Here is a 22,314-nt window from a genome sequence, read left to right as displayed (position 1 = left end):
AGCCATTTAAAAGAAGAAATAAGCACAATTAGAGAAAGGCACATGATACAGCCACATTTCTTGCATGTGCCCTAGTGAATGCAGCCCATGTAGAACCAGCACACTGCCAGCTGAAGCAAACACCACAGAGCCTCTGCAGAGCCGAGAAATCAACTTCACAGAAATCAAGAACTGCTACTGCATCAATCTTCCATATGATGCTGCTACTTTTTCAGCAGCCTTCTAAGGGAAAGGAAGTGAAGAAGGTTGTACACAGGATTGCAGCTGTGGAGGAGCCAGACAGCCCTGCTAATGGGTAGGGAACGTTTTTATTACTACAGGCATCACGCATGTGGCTAAGTGGCATGCCTGCAGCTAAAAAAATGTTCCATATACAATGCCATGGCCATGAGAGGCGCTGGCCAACATTTAGACGGCTGTAATCCAATGCACACATATTACTATTACAAAAAGTGTACAGGAAGATGGCCACTGTGATAGCATAATTGGCAAAGCATGCGATGCACAATGCAGAGGATGTGGATTTGCTTCCCACCTGCAGCATGTTGTGCCTTTGTCCAGTTCAATTTCTCTTTTCCTTACTATATCTACATTCAAAGAAACATAGCAATTAATCTCTCCCATGCTTCCTTTGGCTTCGCTGTCCATTTTATTCATATGGTTGAATACAGTACAGTCGCCGACCGTTTATTCGGACGGTGAAAATTTGGACATGCTCGTTTATTCGGACACCTTCGCGGCACCGCCACTCGTCCCATTGAAGTAATGTAATCTCACGAACGAAAATTCAGACGCCACACAGTCCGTCGTTTGATTTTTCGAACTCCGGCTAGCTGATCGAGTGCGACACTGAACGCCATGACAAGCGTCAGCAATGTCAGTGCCTCCTCTATAACTTTCAGTGCCTGGTAGAACACCCTCCCGCGGCCGTCGGCGCTTGCGTTTCCCCCGCTCGCCGCGACTGCGTGGTGGCGCTGTGCAAACAGGGTCGATGAAGTCAGAGGTACAATCAGGATTGGATGTAAATCAAAGGACGGTGGGCCGCCTCGCGTTGGGCGCTCACGGGAAGACGACAATTGAGGCTGTAAAGGGTGATATGGGATGGACAGGCTTTGAAGTGAGGGAAGCTCAGAGCAAAATGAGATTCGAAGAGAGGCTGAGGAAAATGAAGAAGAGTAGATGGGCAGAGAAGGTTTTCAGGTATTTGTATAGAAAAAGCGTTGACACGCAGTGGAGAAAGAGAACTAGGAGGCTCACCAGTAAATATACGGCTAGCAGTGCGGGCGATATGGCAACAGGGAGCATTAAGCGGAAGGTCAGGGAGGCGGAGAGGACTTATTGGATGACAGCGATGGAAAAGAAGCCGGCTCTGAGTAACTACCGAAAGGGGAAAAAACGAAATAAGGAGGGAAAGGTTTTATGATAATTCAAGGGGAAGCGCTTTACTGTTTGAAGCAAGGTCGGGCTGCCTTAGAACACGAAGTTATAAAGCGAGATTCAGTAACGAAGACGAACACTGTACATGCTGCGGGGGAACTAAGGAAACGATGGAACATGTACTGATTGAATGTGGCGATATTCACCCAGGTATACTTGTGGGCACGAGTCTGCAGGAAGCCTTGGGTTTTAGGGACAACAATGGAAAGTTGAACACGTCCGCGATAGAAATAAGTAAGAGACGGTTAGAGTATTGGTGGCAGAAGAGTAGAGATAAAATACAAAAATAAATAATGGGGGGGGGGGGGGGGAATAAGGTCATTCTGCCTTAAGAGGCAGAGAGATAGACCGTGAATTTATAAATTTTTTTGGTATAATAAGATAGATTTAATCAATGTAGACAAGGTATTAGGCCAGCATGAAACAAGGAAGTTTTTCTTTTTTCTTCGAGCATGGTGACAGACATGTCACCGCCCCGTTATAAAGGGGACGCTCATAGCATCCATCCGGTAGTGTGCCTCGATGTGTGCGCCCACAAAACGCGCATCAAGGCACCCTAGGGTCGGGCGCTGAGCCGGTAGTGCTGGTGCGGGCGCGGCCTAGAGCGCTTGTTTGCTTTGCTCTGCCTTGACACGTGCGGTTGGGTTTAGCGAGTTGAATGCGATGGAAGATTTTTTGATCCTTTGTCGTGACCACGTAGCTTGCATGAAGTGCGATGTCGTACTGCTGCGTGCCGCTGTGCAAGTCGGACGAAAAAAGAAAGTGCCTGGACTGTATCCATCTGACCAGCTCCTTTTTGTCTTTGATACTTTGCGAGCTTTTGCAGACGGTGCGCTCAAAGGCAACCCAACTTTGGCAAAGCCATTCAGTACCTTGACAAAGTACACAGTTCCAGCCATCTGTGCATCAAGGCTCCTTAAATGCCACAGTGATAACAGCTATGACCACAGGGTGCGACACGTGAACCTCATATGTATTTACTTCCTCAAGCCACTCCTCTCGAACTATGCGTTTAAAGGGACACTAAAGAGAAACAATGAATCGGTTTAGATCGATAAATTGTGCTCCGAGAACTAATGTCGTTAACTTCGCCATCACTATAGGTTTATTAATAGAGGAGAAAATCGAGTTCAAAGTTTTATTAGGGTGATTCCACGTAAGATCGAACAATCGATGGCTGGTCGACCTCTCAAATTTATTTCAAAATTTTATATATTATTGCCTGATGAGTGGAAAGAAGAGATCCGCAATTTGTTTTGCCGCCAAAAATTTTTTCGAAGCACAGGAAATCAATAATGACGAAGAGGTGGAGTAGAGCGCTCATCCGCTCTGCTGTTTTGGCCAACTTTCGTTATGAATTGCACAAAATATATTAAAGTTAGGTAGCTGAAATTTCTTTAACTAAATATATGCATGTTTTTGCTTCTGCTGAGGTATTTTTAGTTTTGATGTGTAGTGTAGATCTTTTTATAAAAAACCTCAAAATAGTCCCAGGAGACGTTATTTTCTTTACTTTGAAGGTCTTTATCTCGAAAAATCCTTGTAGCAGAGCGACAAAAATTGCGCATTACGTTCTTCGCATCCTTATCTACCACACTGCCGAATCTTATATTTATATAACTTTTCAGTAAAGAGACATGATCGGGCTAAGTTAAAGAAAACACCGGACAATGAAAACTTCTGACGACAATTAAAAAAAAAACATTTTTCATATTTCTTAAACTTTGTCCACTTATTGTCCTCCACATCAGCTTTCATAATCATTGAAAACATGTAGCATAATGTCGTTGCACTAATAGTTACGACCCCTTGGGCAAGGATTGGCAATTCCGACTTCTTGCCCAGCAAGTGTATAAAATGCAGGCAGGATTGAATTGCTTTTTTATTAAAAGGCCAGCAGGTACCGAAAAAGGTGTCGCCGGCACTGAAGACGTTAATTTTGAAATTATTTGGTCACTGCAGCAGCACGAGCGCGGGGCTACCGAGCAGGCGCGCGCGCACCCTAGATGCTCGTTGTAAGAGACGGCGCAGTGAGAGCTCGTTTCCGCGTCCTCAGACCGATTGAGTTCGAAACAGCAACACCTCCCGGGTGACTTGAACGCACGTGCACTGGAGCTTCGCTATTCTATCCGCCCTCTGTTCGCATCGCAGCTAGGCGCTGATAACAAGGCAGAGATGGAAGCAAGATGAGAACTCTATAAGGGAGCTATGAGCACTCGCTTCACGCACGCTGCTGCCAGAGAAACTGCGCTGCGCCAGTTGCGATCAGTGGAAAGCATTAACGTGGCGCTCCAGTGGCAAAGCAAAATATGGAATGTCAAAGGAAAGAAAAGCAAAACTATCGGTAACCGGACGCGCTTGCCTATTTTAGATGTCGGCAGCAGACGGCCTGAACTAGCCGCGCGTTCAGAGCGCTGTTCACACTTCATTCGGCGCGGATAGTTCTTGTGCTTTGCTCTTACTCTACTCCTCCTGTGCGTCTCATGGCGAGAAGGTATAGCTCGGAATGAGTGATGATGGCATATATTGTTGACGACGAAAAATAAAGTTAGTTGAAAGTATGCGCTCGTCCGAGTCTCCTGAGTCCGTGTTTTTATGTGTGTGCGCATCAGTATTCTTTCCTTGCAAGTATGAACCAACTCGCCCAGCAGCAAGTTTTATTGGGTGGAACGTAGACTGATTTTGAATCGGGTTTTGTATAAGCTTGCTCCGCGGCCGAGTGCCAACAGCAACTGCGGGTTTTGCCAAGTCTTGTGTTTGTTGCGAGCGAGCTCAAGAGCTTAGCCGTCGAGTAGGCCTTGCTTCTACCGATCATTGTCAGCATCTCAAGATATCCTGAAGTCGAGAAAATCGGGAAACGAAACTAGCAGCCGCACCTGCGCAAGTGATGCGCGGGCAGCGAGCGAAAGACCGCGAAACCCTGTTTGGGTGGCGGCGCCTGGCGGTGACCGGTTGTACTCGCGCCGACAGTCGCGCCTTTTGTTCTCCTCCCCATCCACCAGGCACTGAAAGTTATAGAGGAGGCACTGGCAATGTTTACACCACTTCCTCCATGGTTTACACTATGTTTACTAGGTTGCCAGCACTAAAATGTTGCTATAACTGGAGATCGTGCCAGTGTCAAAAATCCATGCAGAAATTGCCAATCTCGAAGGCTATGCTTGTTGGCTACACGTAACGGTTGCCTTTTGGCTTTAGCCAGTCAAGTATCCATTGAACGGCTACCACGGCCAAACAGCAGGCCAAGCCAAGTCAAGATTGGGATCAGCTCGGTGCGACGTTTGAGGTGAATGACAGCGTGTACGAGTACAACGCGGATCCTAATTCGGACAAAGAGAGTACGACAATAGAAGCGCTGCAACATCAACTAGCACAACGTCGTTCCCTTTTGGCGTGTGAGGGTTTGCGTTGTCATTCTGTGGCTAGGCCTGATCTGTGTCCCGAGCTTTGTGTCTCGCTCCCTTTGTTGCTTGGCGTGCGAGGACCGGTCTGCTGAAATTGCTCCGACGCCGCCCGTTCCATGTGCGCCGCTGGAACTAAAACGCGGCAACTACAAGGCCCTGACGATGGCAAAAAAAACGGCGATTATTCACCAAGTGGAAGGCGGCGGACCTCAATCCAAAGTTGCTTGGCAGTTTTCGCCGAGTTGGCGGATGAGATCATCCGTCAGCTACTCAAACCAGCAATGTGACCAGTGGCTGCCGTGATGACGCACCTCCCACACCACAGCCATCAAATGCGGATTTAGCGTAGGACATTGCAGTGCTATTGCCAGCACACAGGGGTGGCCAAACATTGGCTGAAATACAGGCCGACTTGGTTGCGCATAAGCGTACATGTGTACAGATGCGAACCGACAAGTTTTTTTTGGCTGCTGGGCCAATAAAGGTGCTTTTTTCTGGTGAATCCTGTTTTTTGGACTCCCGATTATTCGGACTTTTCGGCAGTTCCCGCCGAGTCCGAATAAACGGTCGGCGACTGCATAGCCCTTTCTCTATGCACAACTCTACGCATGACTCCAGCAGTTCACATTATTTTTGAACTTGTTAACTGAGACATTACTTTATGCAGTCATGGCTTCCTTAACATCCTCAATGTTACTGACACAACCTTTCGAGGTCAATTTCATAGTGATGAACATACAGAAAGCAGCATAAGCACAGTCCAGAAAACAGGGTGTGGCTGATGACGACCTCAGGCATTAGTAGGAACTCTTGTCACTAACACAGCCTGGTGGGCTAATATGTTGACATTGGGAAAGGATGAACTTTCATTAACAATTAGCTGGTTTCTGTCATGGCTAGTTCACACGCAGACAGCGTTTTTGACATTGACCATATTGCTAGACTCTGTAATGCTGTCTTCACACCACCTGAATAATGATCACGTATTTCTTGAATCAAACCCAGTATTTTTTTTTTTTTCGTTGTAGAGTGCAGGGTCAGGCATGCCAATAGGCACACAATTATGGGATGGTTAACTATCTCTGTGACCAATACTGACACACCTATGCAAGATTTAACATAATTTTGATAAGCGTGTAGCCCTTCACAGCTGACACTTTCTCTGATTCGTGCAAAATATAATTTTTACGAAGTACTCCAGCTGATAAACGGCATGCGAGATACATCCAATTAAAAATCTGCAGGATAGGACAGGCCTAACAAGTGAAGCCTGATACTATTTTTTATCAAATTTTGTATTGCTTACACATTATACCTGATACAGTAATTTTTTTAACAGGACATCGCTTAATTTCTCATTGAGGGCTATATGTTATGAAAAATTGGGCACAATTTGCATATAAAAAATTAAGCTTTTTTCAAAATTGACAATACTGCTTCCTTAGGATTCCTTTAGATTCAAGAGTTTTTCCGCTACTCAAGCTCAGAGCACACCAGTGAGCTTGTGTAGTGGAACTGTAGTACATTATGAAAGAAGCTATGGGCTAGGTACACCTTCAACAAATGTTGCTTTTACAAGAGCATAACTGTCGCTTGCGTCAACACATCATGACACAAAAAAAGCCCTTCGCTATCCTGCAATGTGTCACACTGGAAATAGTGCTAAGGTGAGAGTGTCATTGAATGTGGTCATTCAAGAACACAGCCCTTGCACAGCACTAAGCAAATTTTCTATGCTGAAATAATTTCACATAGAGACACCCACTTGAGTTTAGGTCTTCATTACTAGGCTTCTGCTTCTTCTCTGCCACAGTGACAAGTTCCTCAATGCGCTCCTCATGGCCTACAGATGCTGTGCGTCGTTTCAATACCAGGCGGCCAGGGGTCAAGGGCCGGGCTGCACTCTCCTGCTGTGCCATCATGGCTGGTGAGGTACGCATGTGGCGCAGGCACAATGAGAACACCGTAGCCAGGATGATAGCCTCGATCAGGATCAGGCAAACATGGCTCTCGAAGATCTGGGAAAATGTGCAGGCCATTATGAATAATAAATGGCTCTTTAGCTGCTTCAAAAAAAAAGTTTATTTTATTTTATGCTACACTACTCTCCAGTGCTAGGAAGAAGCAATCTAAATGTGTGCAGTTACAGATGCTATTACTTTTATTTGCATAAATTGCCTGCTGTACTTAGTTTTTTTTTCAGTCATTTAGAGAGGGAGAACCACTGCTTAGCCTTGGTAATGTAAGAGTGTGGACAATTATGTACCTGCTTGCTCAGTGTCTGGCGCTCTGCAAGCAGAGTGTTCACGACTTGAGTCAGATTGTCCAGCTGCTGCTGAAGCTGCACCAACGTCTCCTGTTGACGAAGGTCCTGTAAAGCAACATGGAAAAAAAGTTAGGAGAGAAAATGCACACACAGTTTGCTTTCATGCATTATGAGCTTCATTCAACATGATCGCTAAGCTAAGGACACTAAATTATGAACAATCACCATCGCATAATGTGAAATGTGCTGCGTGCCCTGTCACACCCTGATGAGACTCAAAACGGGGCCCTCTTACGTTTGGCGCATAAACAAAGTCATGGCATTTCTCTCTTGGAGTTGAACATTACACAGAGCGCACCGGATGTGGCAAGTGTGGGAGAACCACGCAGAGAAGGGGCGTTCGAGCACAGTGAATGGAACTGAAAGTCAAAATCTCATGCAGCACTATCAATGCTGAGTGTGCAGAAGCATTAGTCTTGGTGCGAAATCCAGTGGCCCTCTATGGACAAATTTGGACACAGGGCACACATCATTTCAGGCACTTCCAAACCTCCACACACAACCCTGCAGTGGAAGTTCTAGCTTTGCTAGTGAATTCACGATGCACAATATCAGTAAAAAAAAACACCATAAACATGAATGTAGTTTCCCTTTCTTTCTTGCATTTTTTAAAACTTGCTTCTTTACTTTTTTCATTCCTTCGTCTGTGGCTTCAGCACTTCAGCTGATGTCATATTCGTAAACGTAAGACAAGGAGCAGGGATGTTGACCTTTTATGAGATGCTAGTGCTCAGAAGTGAGCAGTCCCAGTACTACAACCTCAGAACAAAAAAATTTTGTTTTCAAATTTTCTATCATACAGACAACTTTTACAAACAAAAATGCTTATATAAACTGAGTTCTTCTGGCAAAAGTCATTAAGCGGTCACTGAGCATGAGAGAATGCACATGATTGGTGTCCTTCCTTCACAGCCTTCCCAAAAATGCTGAACTAAAATGAAGAAAGTTCTTTCGTGTATGACATCATAACATCTGATAAAATTTTACAGCATTCTTACCCAATTTCACAAATGTGTAATACTACTGGTCCTTTGTTATATCTAATGGTAGGTCTGCATTACAACTAAAAAGGCATGGCTTATGGTAAAGCAAGCAAGCAGCACCACCGTGCCCTTCTATCACTTCCTTGCTGACTTGCTACACAAACTTTTTGGACAGAGCTCAAACACACACACATGCACGTACACCAAGATGAATGCATGCCATGTCTATGACGGGAGTTGACCTTGACCTGTGTATTAAGGGTACAATGCTCTTGGAGAGCAGCAGAAACTAGCTTTAAAGCTCTGCAGCAACAGAGTTCCCACAAGAGCACTGCCACAGCACAGCAACAGGTCTGGTAAAGTTTATGCATGTGCATGTGCAAGAACTGCAGCAGTAATTAAAAGAAAAAAAAAAGTAAAATACAAATATACTTCAGCAAAATGTCAAGTTAACTATAATATAAATAAAAAAATGAGAGGCAACTGAAAACCGAACAACAATGAGTCTGTCATTCTAACAGTTGTTGTAATGGAGAAAAGTGTTCTCTGTAAAACACTTCTTCCCACTCCTTGCCACAATAAAAGCAGGCACAGCAATATTAGTATCAGTGCATACACAGGCAAGACAACAGGTACTATGAACTCCATTTTAGAGAGAAAAGCTGAAACTCATGGTCAGTAAGGAACAGTCTCACCTTCTCAGCAGCCTTCTGAGCAGTTTTGTTGAGTGCATTGACAGTGCGATTGAAGGCCCGCTGCATGTCGTCCATCTGATGCCGGTAGCGGCGACTCAGCTCTTCCAGATACTGCCCACTCAGGGACATATTCAGCTCGAGAGCTTTGATGCGGTTGTTGATCCGCATGAACACCGATTCCCGCTGGTTGCTTAGAGCTAAGGCGCCTGCTTCTGGGGGAGGAGCACGAACTTCCCTTAGCTGCAACTGTGCCAAGTAAAAAAGGGCATCATAATGACTAGGTGAAACTTCAGACTCCTGCCACTAGGGTACCTGGCAGCTGTGTTTTCATAAAAAAGAAAGGAAAGAAAAAAAAACCACCTTGCAGAAGGCGTTTTCTATTTATTTCTTAGCAGGAAGGTGTAGGTTTTATTCCCAGCCACAGTGGCTGCATTTCAATGGGGGTGATAGCAAAAAAAAAAAAAAAAAAACCTGTGTACCTAGCTACAAAAGAAGGGTGGTGCAAGGCTAAAAAACAATGGAAGGAAGACAAAAAGAATGATTATCCCTTCTCCTTTTGTTCCTTCTGTTTTTAACTATGTACTACCTTTCCCTCAGAGGTATGCACCAAACACGTAAGTACTATGTGTATTAGATTGAGCTCTACAATAAACAACACCAGGTGGTCAAAATTATTGTGACTAAGGCCTGCCCCATTATCATGTCATGGTTATGGCACACAAAACACAAGGATTTCAATTTAACTGCAGGGAGGTGGCAGGACATTCTCACTAAGTTGATCTCAATCAATTTATATTTGAGTAATAAGTGCAAATATACTTTTTATGATTTACTAAACAAATAAGTACCAATTGCAAGCTAGTTCTTTATTGTTAGTGTGCTGCTTAGCATTACAAAATTTTAAGTTCTAGTCAGTATTATGGGAACTTTGCAGTTGCAGTGATTATGCCATCATGATGTTGTAAAAAAAGTAAGCAGGTCACTTTCACTAGACTTCAAATGGGATTTTCCTTTTAGAAAAATTCAGACTCCAATCAACTGCATCACCAGGATATGAAAAATGTGCAGATGCTAAAAGCAGCAATGAGTTGTAAGGCATGGGTTGTAATGCACACTAGAGTGCACAACACAGTCTTAAACCAACACAGTCTTAAAACTGAAGAAAGGATGCAGCAAAGGCTGTGGTTATACATGGTAGATTGATTGTGCAGCACTGAAATTTCATGACAACCTACAGTGCATGAAACACTACTGTGCATGCTTTTGTTACCACTTTCACACTTTGAATGCAGCTTTTGTACTAATATTTCCAAAGTTAAATTAGATGCACAATTATCAAACTAAAATATTTTTAAAAGTGAATACACTGAAGCCTAGTTACAACTCCATAAAAGCTTGGCAATTCCGAAGTCCAGTGGGGGTTATATGCCTGCTGCCAACAATGGCAATTAATTTATTGTACAATAATCCCTTAATCATGTACAGCATGTTTCCTTAGAAAAAGCCATGAGTATTTTCTTATCGAATTAATAAAATTTGGCAATTCAACATTGTTCTACTAATTCAACAAATTAATGAAAAACACCATCCTTAGGCGTATAAAAAAATAACAAAAACAATATATGGATAACTGAAAAGTAAATATATTGCAACTGATGTGTGTGCTGAAGTAGTATAGTAATCAAACATAAAACTCACATCGGTATCAGGCACAAGTTCATCAAGAGGCAAAGGTACCGTGGCAACTACACTGCCACTATCAGTCTCTGGCCCCATGACCAAGACACCACTGTCCACTTCACTTGTAGGTGGCACTCCCAAAACTGTTGTCACACTATTTGGTGATGCTGAGTCCACCACAGGAGATGCAGCCTCCGCACCAGCAGTCAATGTCTTTGAAGGATTCGTCTTCACTGATGTGGGCACATCTATGATTATTGGAGTTGCTGTCACTGAATCTGTAGTAGTAATAGATGCTTGAGAGCTACTCTGAAGAGTGGTGGAGGCTGCAGAAGTATGCGATGTTGTGCTCTCCCTGTGGGATGGTTCAGATGCACTGCTGAAGTCTTTCGATGTTGTCTCATTGTCCAAGAGGTTCTTATGGTCAACACTAGCACTTGCCTCAAAGCTAGAGGCTGCTGTTGCACTCAAAGGACTAGAAGAAGCTTTTGAGCTTTCTGGCTGTGCTGTGTCACTACTGGGCAAGGCAACAGATTTTGATGTTTCCACATGAGATGTGGCATTCGCAGAGAGTGTGGATGATGATTTGGTTGGGGCTGACGCCGAAGTAGTTTCAGGGCTGGAACTTGCTGCTGTCAACTCGGAGGTATGGTCTGTCTTTTGGGACATGTCACTAAGACTCCCAGTACTCTTACTAGGGTCTTGTCCTTCATCAGACTCATTTATGGGACAGTCATCTTCTAGAAACAGAGCAGTACGGAGAAACCGGCAGGCAATGGTTTCACTTAAAGTTTGTGCCACTTTTGACTGGCCCACAAACAAAGAGCACATGGTGCATGGCTGAAACACAGACCCGAAAAATTGCAGACTTCTGTTTTGTTGGCAGCCAAGCCGCTTAACAGTTGCATTGTGCGCTTGACGAGACACGTTCACAACACTGCAGTTTGCGTTCGAACTGTGGAGAGAAACAAAAGTAAAGAAGACAATTTAGCGAGATAACCTATAGTCAAGCATCCCTCTTTCTTATAAAACGTAGCTACACAAAGTTTTTAAAATTAGACCAAGGCACTAGAGTCTTCAGGTTGGCAGCCTCATGATGGAGTATTTGCACAGTTCCATATGTAATTACAATGTTTCTTAATTAACATGATAATTATTGATGTTAGGTGGCTAAAGCAAATGAGTAGCTTGGAGTTCGTCCTTGAAGTAATTCATTTAGGCAAAGAAATTTTCATTAAGGAAGCTCTTGTAAGAGTTATACAAACAAATATTTCACACCCGAAACCCATGTGAAAGTAAAACTGATGCTTTTTATGTGTTATTTTCAAGTTTAGTGAGCCTTTGAATGTGGGATATCTGTTCGTGTAATACTTGCACGAGAATGCCATTCAAGTCTCCACATTGAAGACTTAAATGGAGTGGAGTTAGGTAGTATATACATCACTGAAGCAACCTTGGCAAAGCTGGTAACAGTACAGTCTTGTTACAGTCTTCTACAGTCTTGTTAGCAGCCTTCAAAGAGCACCTAAATAGATGACACACGTATCTGGTGGTTGTCGCTATGACGCAGGCTCAGGCATGCCACTTCCGAGATGTTTCAGTGCCACTATATCCTCAAGGTCATGCCTAGGATTTGAGCAGTCTAGGTCATGTCCTAGTAATGCACCACTACCGATGAGGGCTAGTGGTGGCATTTTTTTTTTCAGTTATGGTATCATAAACGGCCATTTCTACCAACTTCCTGTGACACTTTTGCCCCTACTTTAAAAGTAAAATTTTGCATAGAGGCACCTCTACACCTGCAGTATCTGAAACTAGGCTCTTCAGGCCACCTAAAATTTGGTTCCAGTTGCTTTTAAGCCAAGAAAGTTACAGGCAGACGAAGCAGTGTATAACATGGAATATACCTATGATACAAATAATAAAAAAGTCACAGTTTCACCGCAAAGGCGAAGCAATGAATGTGATAGCAACAAATTGTAATGTTATACGAAGTAAGGCTGGCATCTAACTCTTTTAGATCCGGCCTCGTGCAACTCTACAAAAGGCTGGTGTAAGAGAATACGGCCGCTTCAGAGAAAGAAGCAGTTTTCGCACAGTCTCTTCGCGTTGAGAGCACAGCACGTAGAAGGGTATACAAGCCATCTGCTGATGCCTGCCAAGATAGCACGCACACCAGTGATCACGACTGTGCCCTTATAATCAGAGTTCACAGTTGCTGCTCAAGCCAGTGCACTTAAGGTTCAGTGACACTGCAGAACATGTCGAATAGATAAAAATTGAAAGAGAGACTGAAAGCTCACATTGCGTGATGATGACAATTATTACTGTTCTGGTGCACATTGCTGTTTTGCAAAACACAGCAAGACATGCAGAATCCTTGGCAACTTATTACACGTGAACACATACCACATGAAATAGAAACTGCAATATGCAAACCTTAATAAATGTCATCTTTTTCTAAGCAGAGTGAAATTAACACATTCAATATTCCTCAAATTCATTTGTGGCATTAGTGTCATTCGCTTACACAATATCAGATTAATGAAATGCTTTTTTGCTCATTTCAACTCTCAGTCAAATTTAGTACCACTGTATTTGCTTTTAACAGCCTCCCAACTTTGTGCTTTTGCTGATGAGGCCTATGCTACGAAGTGCACTAAGAATAATTCAACATGCAATGAAAATAATGAAACCATTAAACTTACTCTGCACATGGAGCATTTGCCAAAGAATCCACAACTTCTGCAAGTGAACACGGGAAATGAAGCAGCAGTTGAAAAACAAAGTCAACATCACATGCACAGCATACAACTACAGAGATGAAATCTGATTACACAGATTTAAAAGCACAAATAACTCAAAGGGCCCCTAAACCCCCTCCGACATTTTCCCAAACATTTCAAGTAAACAAGCGCATCGCGTGCAGAATGCCGTTGCGATCAACGATGCCACACGCCGCAGCGCTACAGGTCGCGGGCGTGCCACAATTTCGAAAAAACAATAGCTTCTCCTTTCCGATTCCCGCCATTCCCGCCACTGACATGTGTGACATCACCAGTGAAACTCGATGACGTTATCACTTTCGATGCTTGCGATTGGCCGAACGATAACCGACGACTTCCGGTTACTCTGCAAACAGCTGTTCACGCGCACCTTGCTGTTCTTGGTCGTGTTGCCGCTTGCGAATCGACATCTGCGGCCCGTAACGCAACCGCCAAGTCGCTAGCGTAATTACACATCCACGCCTTGCGGTTTGATGAGCTCCGTGAACTCGAGCTCGGCTCCTCATCTCGAGCCGAAGGGGTCTGGCACGGCGTGTCCCCGTACGGGTCCATCACGTTGGCGATCCTTCGAAGGCGTGCGCGCAACACAGGGTCCATACCGGCACGATTCATAGGGGCACGGGCCGGCACGGCAGCAGCAGCGGTTAGTCAACGAACAGTGCACCCAGATACCACACAGAGTTGACGGCGAGCTGGCGCGTCGGAGTCGCGGCAACCGGAAGTAGACGCTGTCTCGAACAGCGCGTCAGCGGTGACGTATGCCACGCGAGATGAGGAGGGGCACTCAGCGAGGAGGGCAAAGCGGTTTTGGAAGAGGGTAGCGTAGGAAAGAGGGAAAGAAGCGATCGTCGCATTTCAATCACCAAACGCGTATAGCTCCGCTATTACGGCACAGTCTCGAAAAATTCTCACGGCTACGTGTTCGTTGTAAACTCGAGCACAACTTCCTCACCTCAACTAAATTTCATCCGTTGGGTGGTTTAGGGGCCCTTTAAGGCTGTAATTTTTTATTACATTTTCTTTACATAAATTCAAAAGGTAGGGGTAGGAAACTTGTCACTAGCACCCATGGAGCAATAAACAGTACATTGCTAGAAAACTCATGGGCAGCAAGCATGTGATCACCATACAGCTTTTTTTGGCAATATCATAATTCTCTCATGAATTTGAGCACCTTGTGATGCTGTAAAGCAATGCAAGGTGCTCAAATGAAATGAAAAGAATTGAAGATGTCATTGCATTCGTGTGTCTGGGTTACAGTTCTATATATCCAGTTTAAAAAAATCGAAACCTGCATGCCAACTGAAAAAAGAAAGCAACTGACCACAACATCCTGCACAGACCAAGCAACCATGTCAGCCTAGTCAGTGTAAAGATGAATATAAAATCTAGCCTTAAATGAGAAAAAATTTGTAAATTCTGGGGGTTTGTATGCCAAAACAATTATCTGATTATGAGGCCCCCAGTAATGGGAGACCCCCAATTAATTCTGACCATGTGCGGGATTTTCGCCAGGCACCAAATGCACAGCAAATGGGCACTTTTGTATTTCCCCCCATCGAAATGTGGCTGACATGGCAAGGATGAAACCTATGACCTTGTGTTCAGTGATGCAGTGCCGCAGGCACTGCACTACTAACCTACCGCACTGGATGGCACTAAATGATACCTGATAAGCGAAGCAAGGAAGTGATTTCGGCTATTTTGAACAGTTATGTCATAGTGGTGATCAGCGCACTATGTGAACGACTAAGAAAAATGAGGACAAAGCGATAATAGTGAAATCCAGACATGCGAGTGTGTAGCAGCATTTTTACTGCAGGCAGCTCAGTGTTCTAACCATTGTTGAGACACCATGTGCCAGAAAACACCACAACAAAGTATTGGCTCACTGATGCTAGTCTACATACCATCTTCACTGGTTTAACCTGTACATATAAAATGAAGTGCACTGAAAGCAAGGCTTTTGCAAAATGGATTTGCCTAGGATAACCCTCCCTTCAGCTTCGTGATAAGAATACTATTACTAAACTAAACGGTAAATGACCATTTTGAGACTAAGTATACATTCACAAAGCTTATACATACTCGCATGATGTGCCCCTAACAAGATGTAGTGGCTTCACAGGAGCTGTTTTTTAAGTCCCCACAGCTTTTATTTTATAAAATACTTTGAAGCTTATCTGTAAATGCCTGTCAAACAACTATAATGAGAAGAGATTGTTGAGACAATGAAGAAAAATCACCTCCATCCTGGTCCCTTCTGAGCACTTTGAAGAGGCTGATTACAACGTCTTTTGCCCTATCCACAACATTCCTGGATGCAGACCGTTCAGTTGAAGCTGGTTATCAGAAAAGGAAGAAAATGCTAAGTTTAACAATACATAAATAAAGACAGAGGCAATGTGCATAGCTCAGTTCCATGGAAGATAGATTGCTACTAATCATTTCTCTACTAAAATATTCTGTCCCATTTTGGCACTGAGCCTACATAAGTACATTTTTCAGGGTGTCAGAAACAGTTCAATACTGTATTTGCCTTAGTTCTGGTAGCCACATTTCATCTTGTGACCTGTGACGTCCTCACAAAACACAAAGCGTCAGGAAATAAAGTGCACAGGTTGCACACTAGCGACTATCCCATTAACGCAGAGAACTTAAAGGCCTGTTTGCCCTTTCTTAGGTGACCTACCCACCACTGGTTTCACCACTTGTCACCTGCTTTTTGCAGATGTCTCATAGACATGCTCAGTTGTGGTATAGGTCTCTCGACCTCAGCCAGTCCTTTAGACTTGGCCTCTGAGAGGCTGGATTAGAGGGGCACATCCCCTGGCCTGTGCACTTCCTTTTCTTTTATGTTGTTTTGCAAGTGTTGCACAGATAACATGATGACAACTTAGCAACTAGCTCACTTTTCAATCCTAATGCCACATTTTCCTCTAGGTTTCAAGGCTGGTCTTGTATGTGGCACACCTCACTGCAAGTGCTGTTTTGTTGAAGCAGTCATTCTCCAAATTATTAATCATAAAATAAAATCAAACAGCTTTTTCAATGGGCACACAACCTCGGTGCTGCTGTGCTAACCTTTGCTATGCACTGATAAATGCACTTTATATAAAAGGCACATGAGAAATCTCAAAACACTGAAAATGAACAGTGTCCATATATGTTTACCAGTGGCAGTTTAAAACATTACCTTGTTTACAAAAAGACATTTATGGCTGCAAACACAAAACTTAAAAGATCTTTTTACCTTCTTCTTCATCGTCGTCCTGAGCACTAGGGTCCCGAGGCTTCTCAACAAGTTGCTCGTAGTCGTCAATCATGGATGTGCCAAAAACGCGCACGAGGCTCAGCGGGCAGTAGTGTTCTGATCCATAACGACTCAGCAACTCAACCTGCACCAAAGCCCACCACCCACCAAAAACTTACACATTACACACATTAGCTTCATACAATCGTACACATAAGCATCCACAACTGAATGTCTGTTGTAACTTTTGTTTAATAATTCCATTTTAAAACTAAAATCTATGGCTGTGTTAATATACTGCCTCTTTAAGTTATATCAAGTATGTTTATATTAGCCATTTCCAATTACCCTCTACAGTATATACTGAATCTGCTGAATTTACTGAATTTGGCTTGCTCTGGCACCGAAGAATCAAGAAACTCCCGATATACAGTTTCCGACTGATAATTCGGACTTGACAGGAACTAAGTCTGAATAATCAAAGATACAAAATATCAGATTGGCCAAAAAAAAACAACTAAGTTTCTTTTCTAAGTGGGAAAAAGAAGAGAGAGAGAGAACCGCACTATATTTCTGATCAATCACTTTTGGGGATACTTTCACTTCTGTGAAATTTATACGTTACTAGCTTAAGATGCATTGTCATATGTAAGTGATGGTATTCTTGGCACAGTCAAAGGAATGCTGCTGTTCATCAATGCACCTGGTGCTAGTCATGTGAAATGTTGTGATAGTATCTTTGAAAGTGATTGCTCAAAAACATGGCCCAGGTTTGTCAATGTGCTGCTGCATACACGTATGCTTGCTTGCAATATGGTCACTCTGTTGCTACGAATCGACAGTCAATGCATGCATTGAATCTCTATCTGTTCTCTGATCGAATCCTAATTAAATGTGAGAACCAGTAAAGATTCTTTCTTCCTTTCTTTATCTGCGTTACTTTGGATACTTCGTATTGTGTGTTGTCATATATGACTGCCCAATTCAGAAACATCTCAGTGACAGAAGTGCCACCTCACAGCCACATATGGATCCAGGGGGGATGTCCATGTCCTGACCACCCTGTTCAAGTTTTTGTGTACAGCACAGGCGTTTGGCATGTGACAAACTTATGAAGTGTTTCTTCCCAGCTGTAACTGTGTTGTTAGAATACTTGCTGGGATGTGAATAAATTTATTGCTTTTATTGATTGTAGGCATATGTACACTCCCTCCCGCCCTTCCCCCTTCTAAAGAAAACCTGCATTCATGCCTGATCACAGTGCTGGTGAAGCTCATTTTTATTTGTCTAAGCCCAAGGTAGGCAAGTTCAGTTTTGTAGAACAGAAAAGAACGGACTCGAAAATTACCTTGATGTATTTTCCGTAGGCTTCTGAATGGAGTTCAAAGCTCTGTACCACTTTCTGGTCAAGTGCTGTGAAAATGCCAAGTGGTGTCCAGTCCCTCGTGGGATACCTGTCACTCATCAGTACTGCGAACTCTTTGGGCATTGAAGAGAACAGCTCAAAATTGGCGATATCAACCTGGTCAAGAGAGCAGAAAGTGTACCACTGAAGGTCCTTTCCCATACTTACTGACATTTTCATCAAAAACTGCTTCAGAAACAACACACCTGCCCCCAAAAAACAGCGAGCTTTTGCGGAGAAATACAAAGCTGGTGACAACAAAAAAATTAAGAAATCTGTTATGTGCAGGTTATCAATTTTTAGCACCCAAACACATCAAAGACACCATGTTTAGATGAAAACTACAGATCTTAGAGGTCATGTTTCTGGTGGCGGGACTTAAAAATGCATCATGGATGTCGCCCTCACCACTCCTGGCGGCCAATTCGATCATCAAGCTACCAAGAGGACCAAGCCAAGCCACGTGAAATGTCAAAATGGCCGTCTGGGCCATCTCGGAGGGCTGGTTCGCAACGTACAATGCGGCAATGGTCCCACAGTTGCGACGTAACGTGGGGGTTCCCAATGCATTGCATCCTATGGCAGCTATGCCGGGGCCGGCCGAAAAAGACATAACAGCCAGGACAATGCAGCACCCGGGAACCCAACAGCGGGGTTCTACTGTATACCATTTTTATAATACAGCACAGAATAAAAATCACACTTCTAACTGGCATTAGTCAACGATTCAACATCTAATGGGCAGAACTGAGCAAAATTTTAGAAAGATGTCACTGTAACTGATAAAAATGTGCACTTTTCAATATCTGTACAAATTACAGGACACATGCAAAGTTTCTGAACTTAGCCCTCATGCACACAGAGACCTCTCTAAGTGACTTAATTCAAAAATAATACGTAATAATACATCAAGGCTTCTTAAAATATCGCAGTAAATGTCTGACACGAGATAAAGCTGGCTTCCTACCTGAGAAACTTGGATCATTTCACACAGTTCGATGACAAACCAGATCTTGGCTTTGCATGGGTTGAGCATGTACTCATCCATCTGCTCATTAAGGACACGTCCAGCTCCATCAGCTTCTGCATTGGTGGCAAGCACCTTTGCACCGCACTCGTATGAGGCATAATTACGCCGGCTCTTACTTCCAGTTGGCTTTTTCTTAGGTGGAGTACTTCGTACTTCAGGTGGTTGTTCACCTTTAATATTAGAAAAAAAAACAGTCTTTAAATTCAGATTTTCCACAAAACTGCATACAATAGTGCAGTCCACTAAAAATGGTCCCAATGATCAAAATTTGAATGCTTCTATATATATATATATATATATATATATATATATATATATATAAGGTAACTATAGACACCTTAATGTATATACAAAAGACAGTGGGCTATGACTCAAATGCAACATAAGCAAGTTCCCACAAGATATGGCCTATATACCTCTGCACAACGTTCTATTTTTTGTTTTGCATTATCGACTAAAGGTAACTGTTTGTTGGTGTTTCCTTTGTTTTCTAGGGTCCGTGTTTGTGTGCATGCCATATTCCGTCAAAAATGACTGTCCCCAAAGTGAGGCACACATAAGAAGAGCTGGCTGTCATGCTAAACAGCCACTCTGTTTCTGTAAAGTGTTTCTAAGTGTCTGTAACTGCAGTGATGCTACTGAGGACTTCTGATGCGGAGCAATTTTTGGAGCAGCAGAATTTTCATTTTGGAGCAGGTAATTTTGCATTTGAGACAACCTTAGAGCAGCTAATTTGCCATCCTGGATAATGTCGGAGAAGCAACTCAAAGATCGGAAAAACTAATATGGAGCTCTCATCAAGAACTAGATAAATGTTTCAATCCATTTCAGATTTCAATGAGAAAATGGCAATATTATTTCTCCCGATAATGCAAAAATAAGGGTGCCATGCAGTTGGACGCATGGAAAAACCTACTGAGTAATTTTTTTTGACACTAGCAAATAAACAAAATACTCGACCAGTAAAATATATTTTATGAGATAACACTCCAAATGAAATTACTTCGTTATTAATATGCAAGGCTCCTACCACAAATTTATAGTCTTGACTTTAATAATATACTGCACTTAAAATCAGCAGAAGTGGCAGACAAATTCCATGACACACAACGTTGTTTCGATGCCAAGTGAACATACAAAATCAGATGGGAGATTACAGCCACAGACGTGAGACTCTGAACAAGATCAGCTCTTCCTTTAGCTTAGTGCACAAGAAGCTGCATATGTATACCCAGCATGTGCTTTGCGCAAAGGAAAAGAAGAAAAATTTGTGGGGTCGTACGTATAGGGACGGATTACCAGCGAAGCTCTTCCAGCTGCCTACATTGGCTGCACACATTATGAAACCATACATTATTTTGCATATATAACACTTATGTACACGTATACATTTATGCACATCTAATTTCAAAACAATGGTGATCACTGGTTTATGATCCATGTGATACACAGTGATAATTTCAGTCTTCACACAGGACACGTTCTTCGCCAATAGTGAGTCAATGCGTGAACCATGTAGGGTTGTTTGCTTTGTTGTGTCGGCATAGCAAACGAAACCAAGTTCCTCTATACAGTAATATTACGCGCGCATCCCAGTTTTAAATATACCATGTATGACGTCATACCACAGCACCGCCACCGACAAGCCCCGCCTCGGTCACCGCACCCTCCCATGCATCTGCCGCAGCCGCAGTTGCAGCCGTGCTGGCACCTCCAACGCGGGTGGTATAGTCGTTCCCTCTGTCCGCTTACCCATCTCCATTGCTACAGTGCAATAGCCACACTCTTTCCCCCCTATCCCCTTCTTAATTCCATTCATGTCCAAGTGCCATGTCACCAATATGGACGTAAACTGCCCAGCACCCCCCCTCCCCCCCAGAGAGAGCATGTGGGGATGCATACAGAAACTAGAGCAGAAAGGCTTCACTGTAAAAAACCTGGACTCAACATGGCGTCACTTAGCTAGCCTCAGCAAGCCAACCTCCTCCTACACTTCATTCCCTATAACTGAGAGCTCTCTGCGGAGTAGCGAGAGCTCTCTCGCAGTGCTTCAAGACAATCGTCTTGCCCAATTGCTGGGATGGCCGGGAGAGGGAAATCCCCCCCCCCCCCCCCCCCCAATCGAGCTTCCCGGAATATGTCCAAAACTGCATACAAAGGGAAACTACATTCTGTAACTAGCCTTTCTTTCTTTTCTTTTTGCCGTCAGCGGTTGACCCTGAGAGAGCGGACATAAAGAAAAAAAACTAAAGGCAGTGCACAGTAAAGTGGAACAACTTTAATGTCAATACTTAATAGTTATTAGGACAATACTTGCACAACTAATCTGCTTTAGTAGTTCAAGATCTCAACATGCCCTCACAAACAAGATTTTCACTTACCACCTTTCTCATGCTCGGCCAGCATCTTTTGCTTCCATTCCACAAAAGTGGGCATTTTTTCTGATGACTCCTTGCGATCGTGGTCGCTACCTTCATCACCTTCTTTTTTCAATGTGCTATCAGGCAGCTGCTCACTTGACTCCGTTGCTACAGGTGCAGAGCCAGGAACAAAACTACCTTCTTCCATTTCTATGGGTTCCCTTGTATTAGCATCCTCTGGGCCCTGTGACTCCTGATCTTGCTTGGTTCCTGGCAAGACTGGTTCCACAGTAGCTCTATGTTTTGCAAGTGAAGTAAAATAAAGAACTTATTCTGAGAATATCATAGATTAAGTGTAAAAGCATGCATACTCATTCTTTAAGTATAAAAGAATGAAAGAAGGGGACTTTTAAGGGCTCGTTTTTCTTTCTTACACACAATATTAATAAGAACTAACAGACGATTCAAGCCAAGGGAAGTACAGAAAATGTTATTTGTTGTAATTGTGATATATAAATGTGAAGAAATTGAAGTGGACAAAAAGATGACTTGCCACCGGCAGGGACCGAACCTGCAACCTCCGAATAACGCGTCTGATGCTCTACCAATTGAGCTACGGCGGCGGTCATCCCCTTTGTCCAGTGTGCCGGAACGAAACGTTTTTCAGTTTTAGTTTCATTCCACCGCAAACAAAAAGTTCCATTCCGTTTCTGTTCCGGAACGAAAAAAAACAAACGACAAATGCTCCGTTACGGTTCGTAACAGTTTATATTTGTATGGAAAAATTTGACGCTAAAGTAATGATGAAAACATAGGCTTTGTGGTATAGTTACTTGCGCTCCTCTTAAGAACGTGGGACAAGGGTAAAACACATTGTTCCACGTTCTTAAGAGAAGCACAAGTAAGTATACCATGAATTCCTGCCAAGTAGCACAAACCAGTACCCTTCTAAGTT

At 43.3% G+C, this 22,314-nt stretch overlaps 1 protein-coding gene across 2 annotated transcripts in view; it reads right to left on the bottom strand.

Moving 5' to 3' along the window:
- LOC119401429 (SUN domain-containing ossification factor) overlaps window positions 1-22,314 on the bottom strand; it is a 94,346-nt gene that overhangs the window by 8,221 nt on the left and 63,811 nt on the right. For both annotated transcript variants that reach the window (XM_049417425.1, XM_037668243.2), the window contains exons 6-15: window positions 21,381-21,655; window positions 18,937-19,169; window positions 17,913-18,086; window positions 16,565-16,709; window positions 15,558-15,653; window positions 13,234-13,270; window positions 10,544-11,480; window positions 8,846-9,091; window positions 7,108-7,212; window positions 6,607-6,859 (exon numbers count right to left, since the gene is read on the bottom strand). In XM_049417425.1, coding sequence (XP_049273382.1) covers window positions 6,607-6,859; window positions 7,108-7,212; window positions 8,846-9,091; window positions 10,544-11,480; window positions 13,234-13,270; window positions 15,558-15,653; window positions 16,565-16,709; window positions 17,913-18,086; window positions 18,937-19,169; window positions 21,381-21,655 — 2,501 coding nt within the window. The remainder of the gene's footprint in view (window positions 1-6,606; window positions 6,860-7,107; window positions 7,213-8,845; window positions 9,092-10,543; window positions 11,481-13,233; window positions 13,271-15,557; window positions 15,654-16,564; window positions 16,710-17,912; window positions 18,087-18,936; window positions 19,170-21,380; window positions 21,656-22,314) is intronic.

The sequence above is a fragment of the Rhipicephalus sanguineus genome, chromosome 1, assembly GCF_013339695.2.
Source record: "Rhipicephalus sanguineus isolate Rsan-2018 chromosome 1, BIME_Rsan_1.4, whole genome shotgun sequence".
NCBI lineage: Eukaryota > Metazoa > Arthropoda > Arachnida > Ixodida > Ixodidae > Rhipicephalus > Rhipicephalus sanguineus.
The sequence above is the reverse complement of the archived record's forward strand: the minus strand, read 5'-3'. Positions and strand labels throughout refer to the sequence as shown.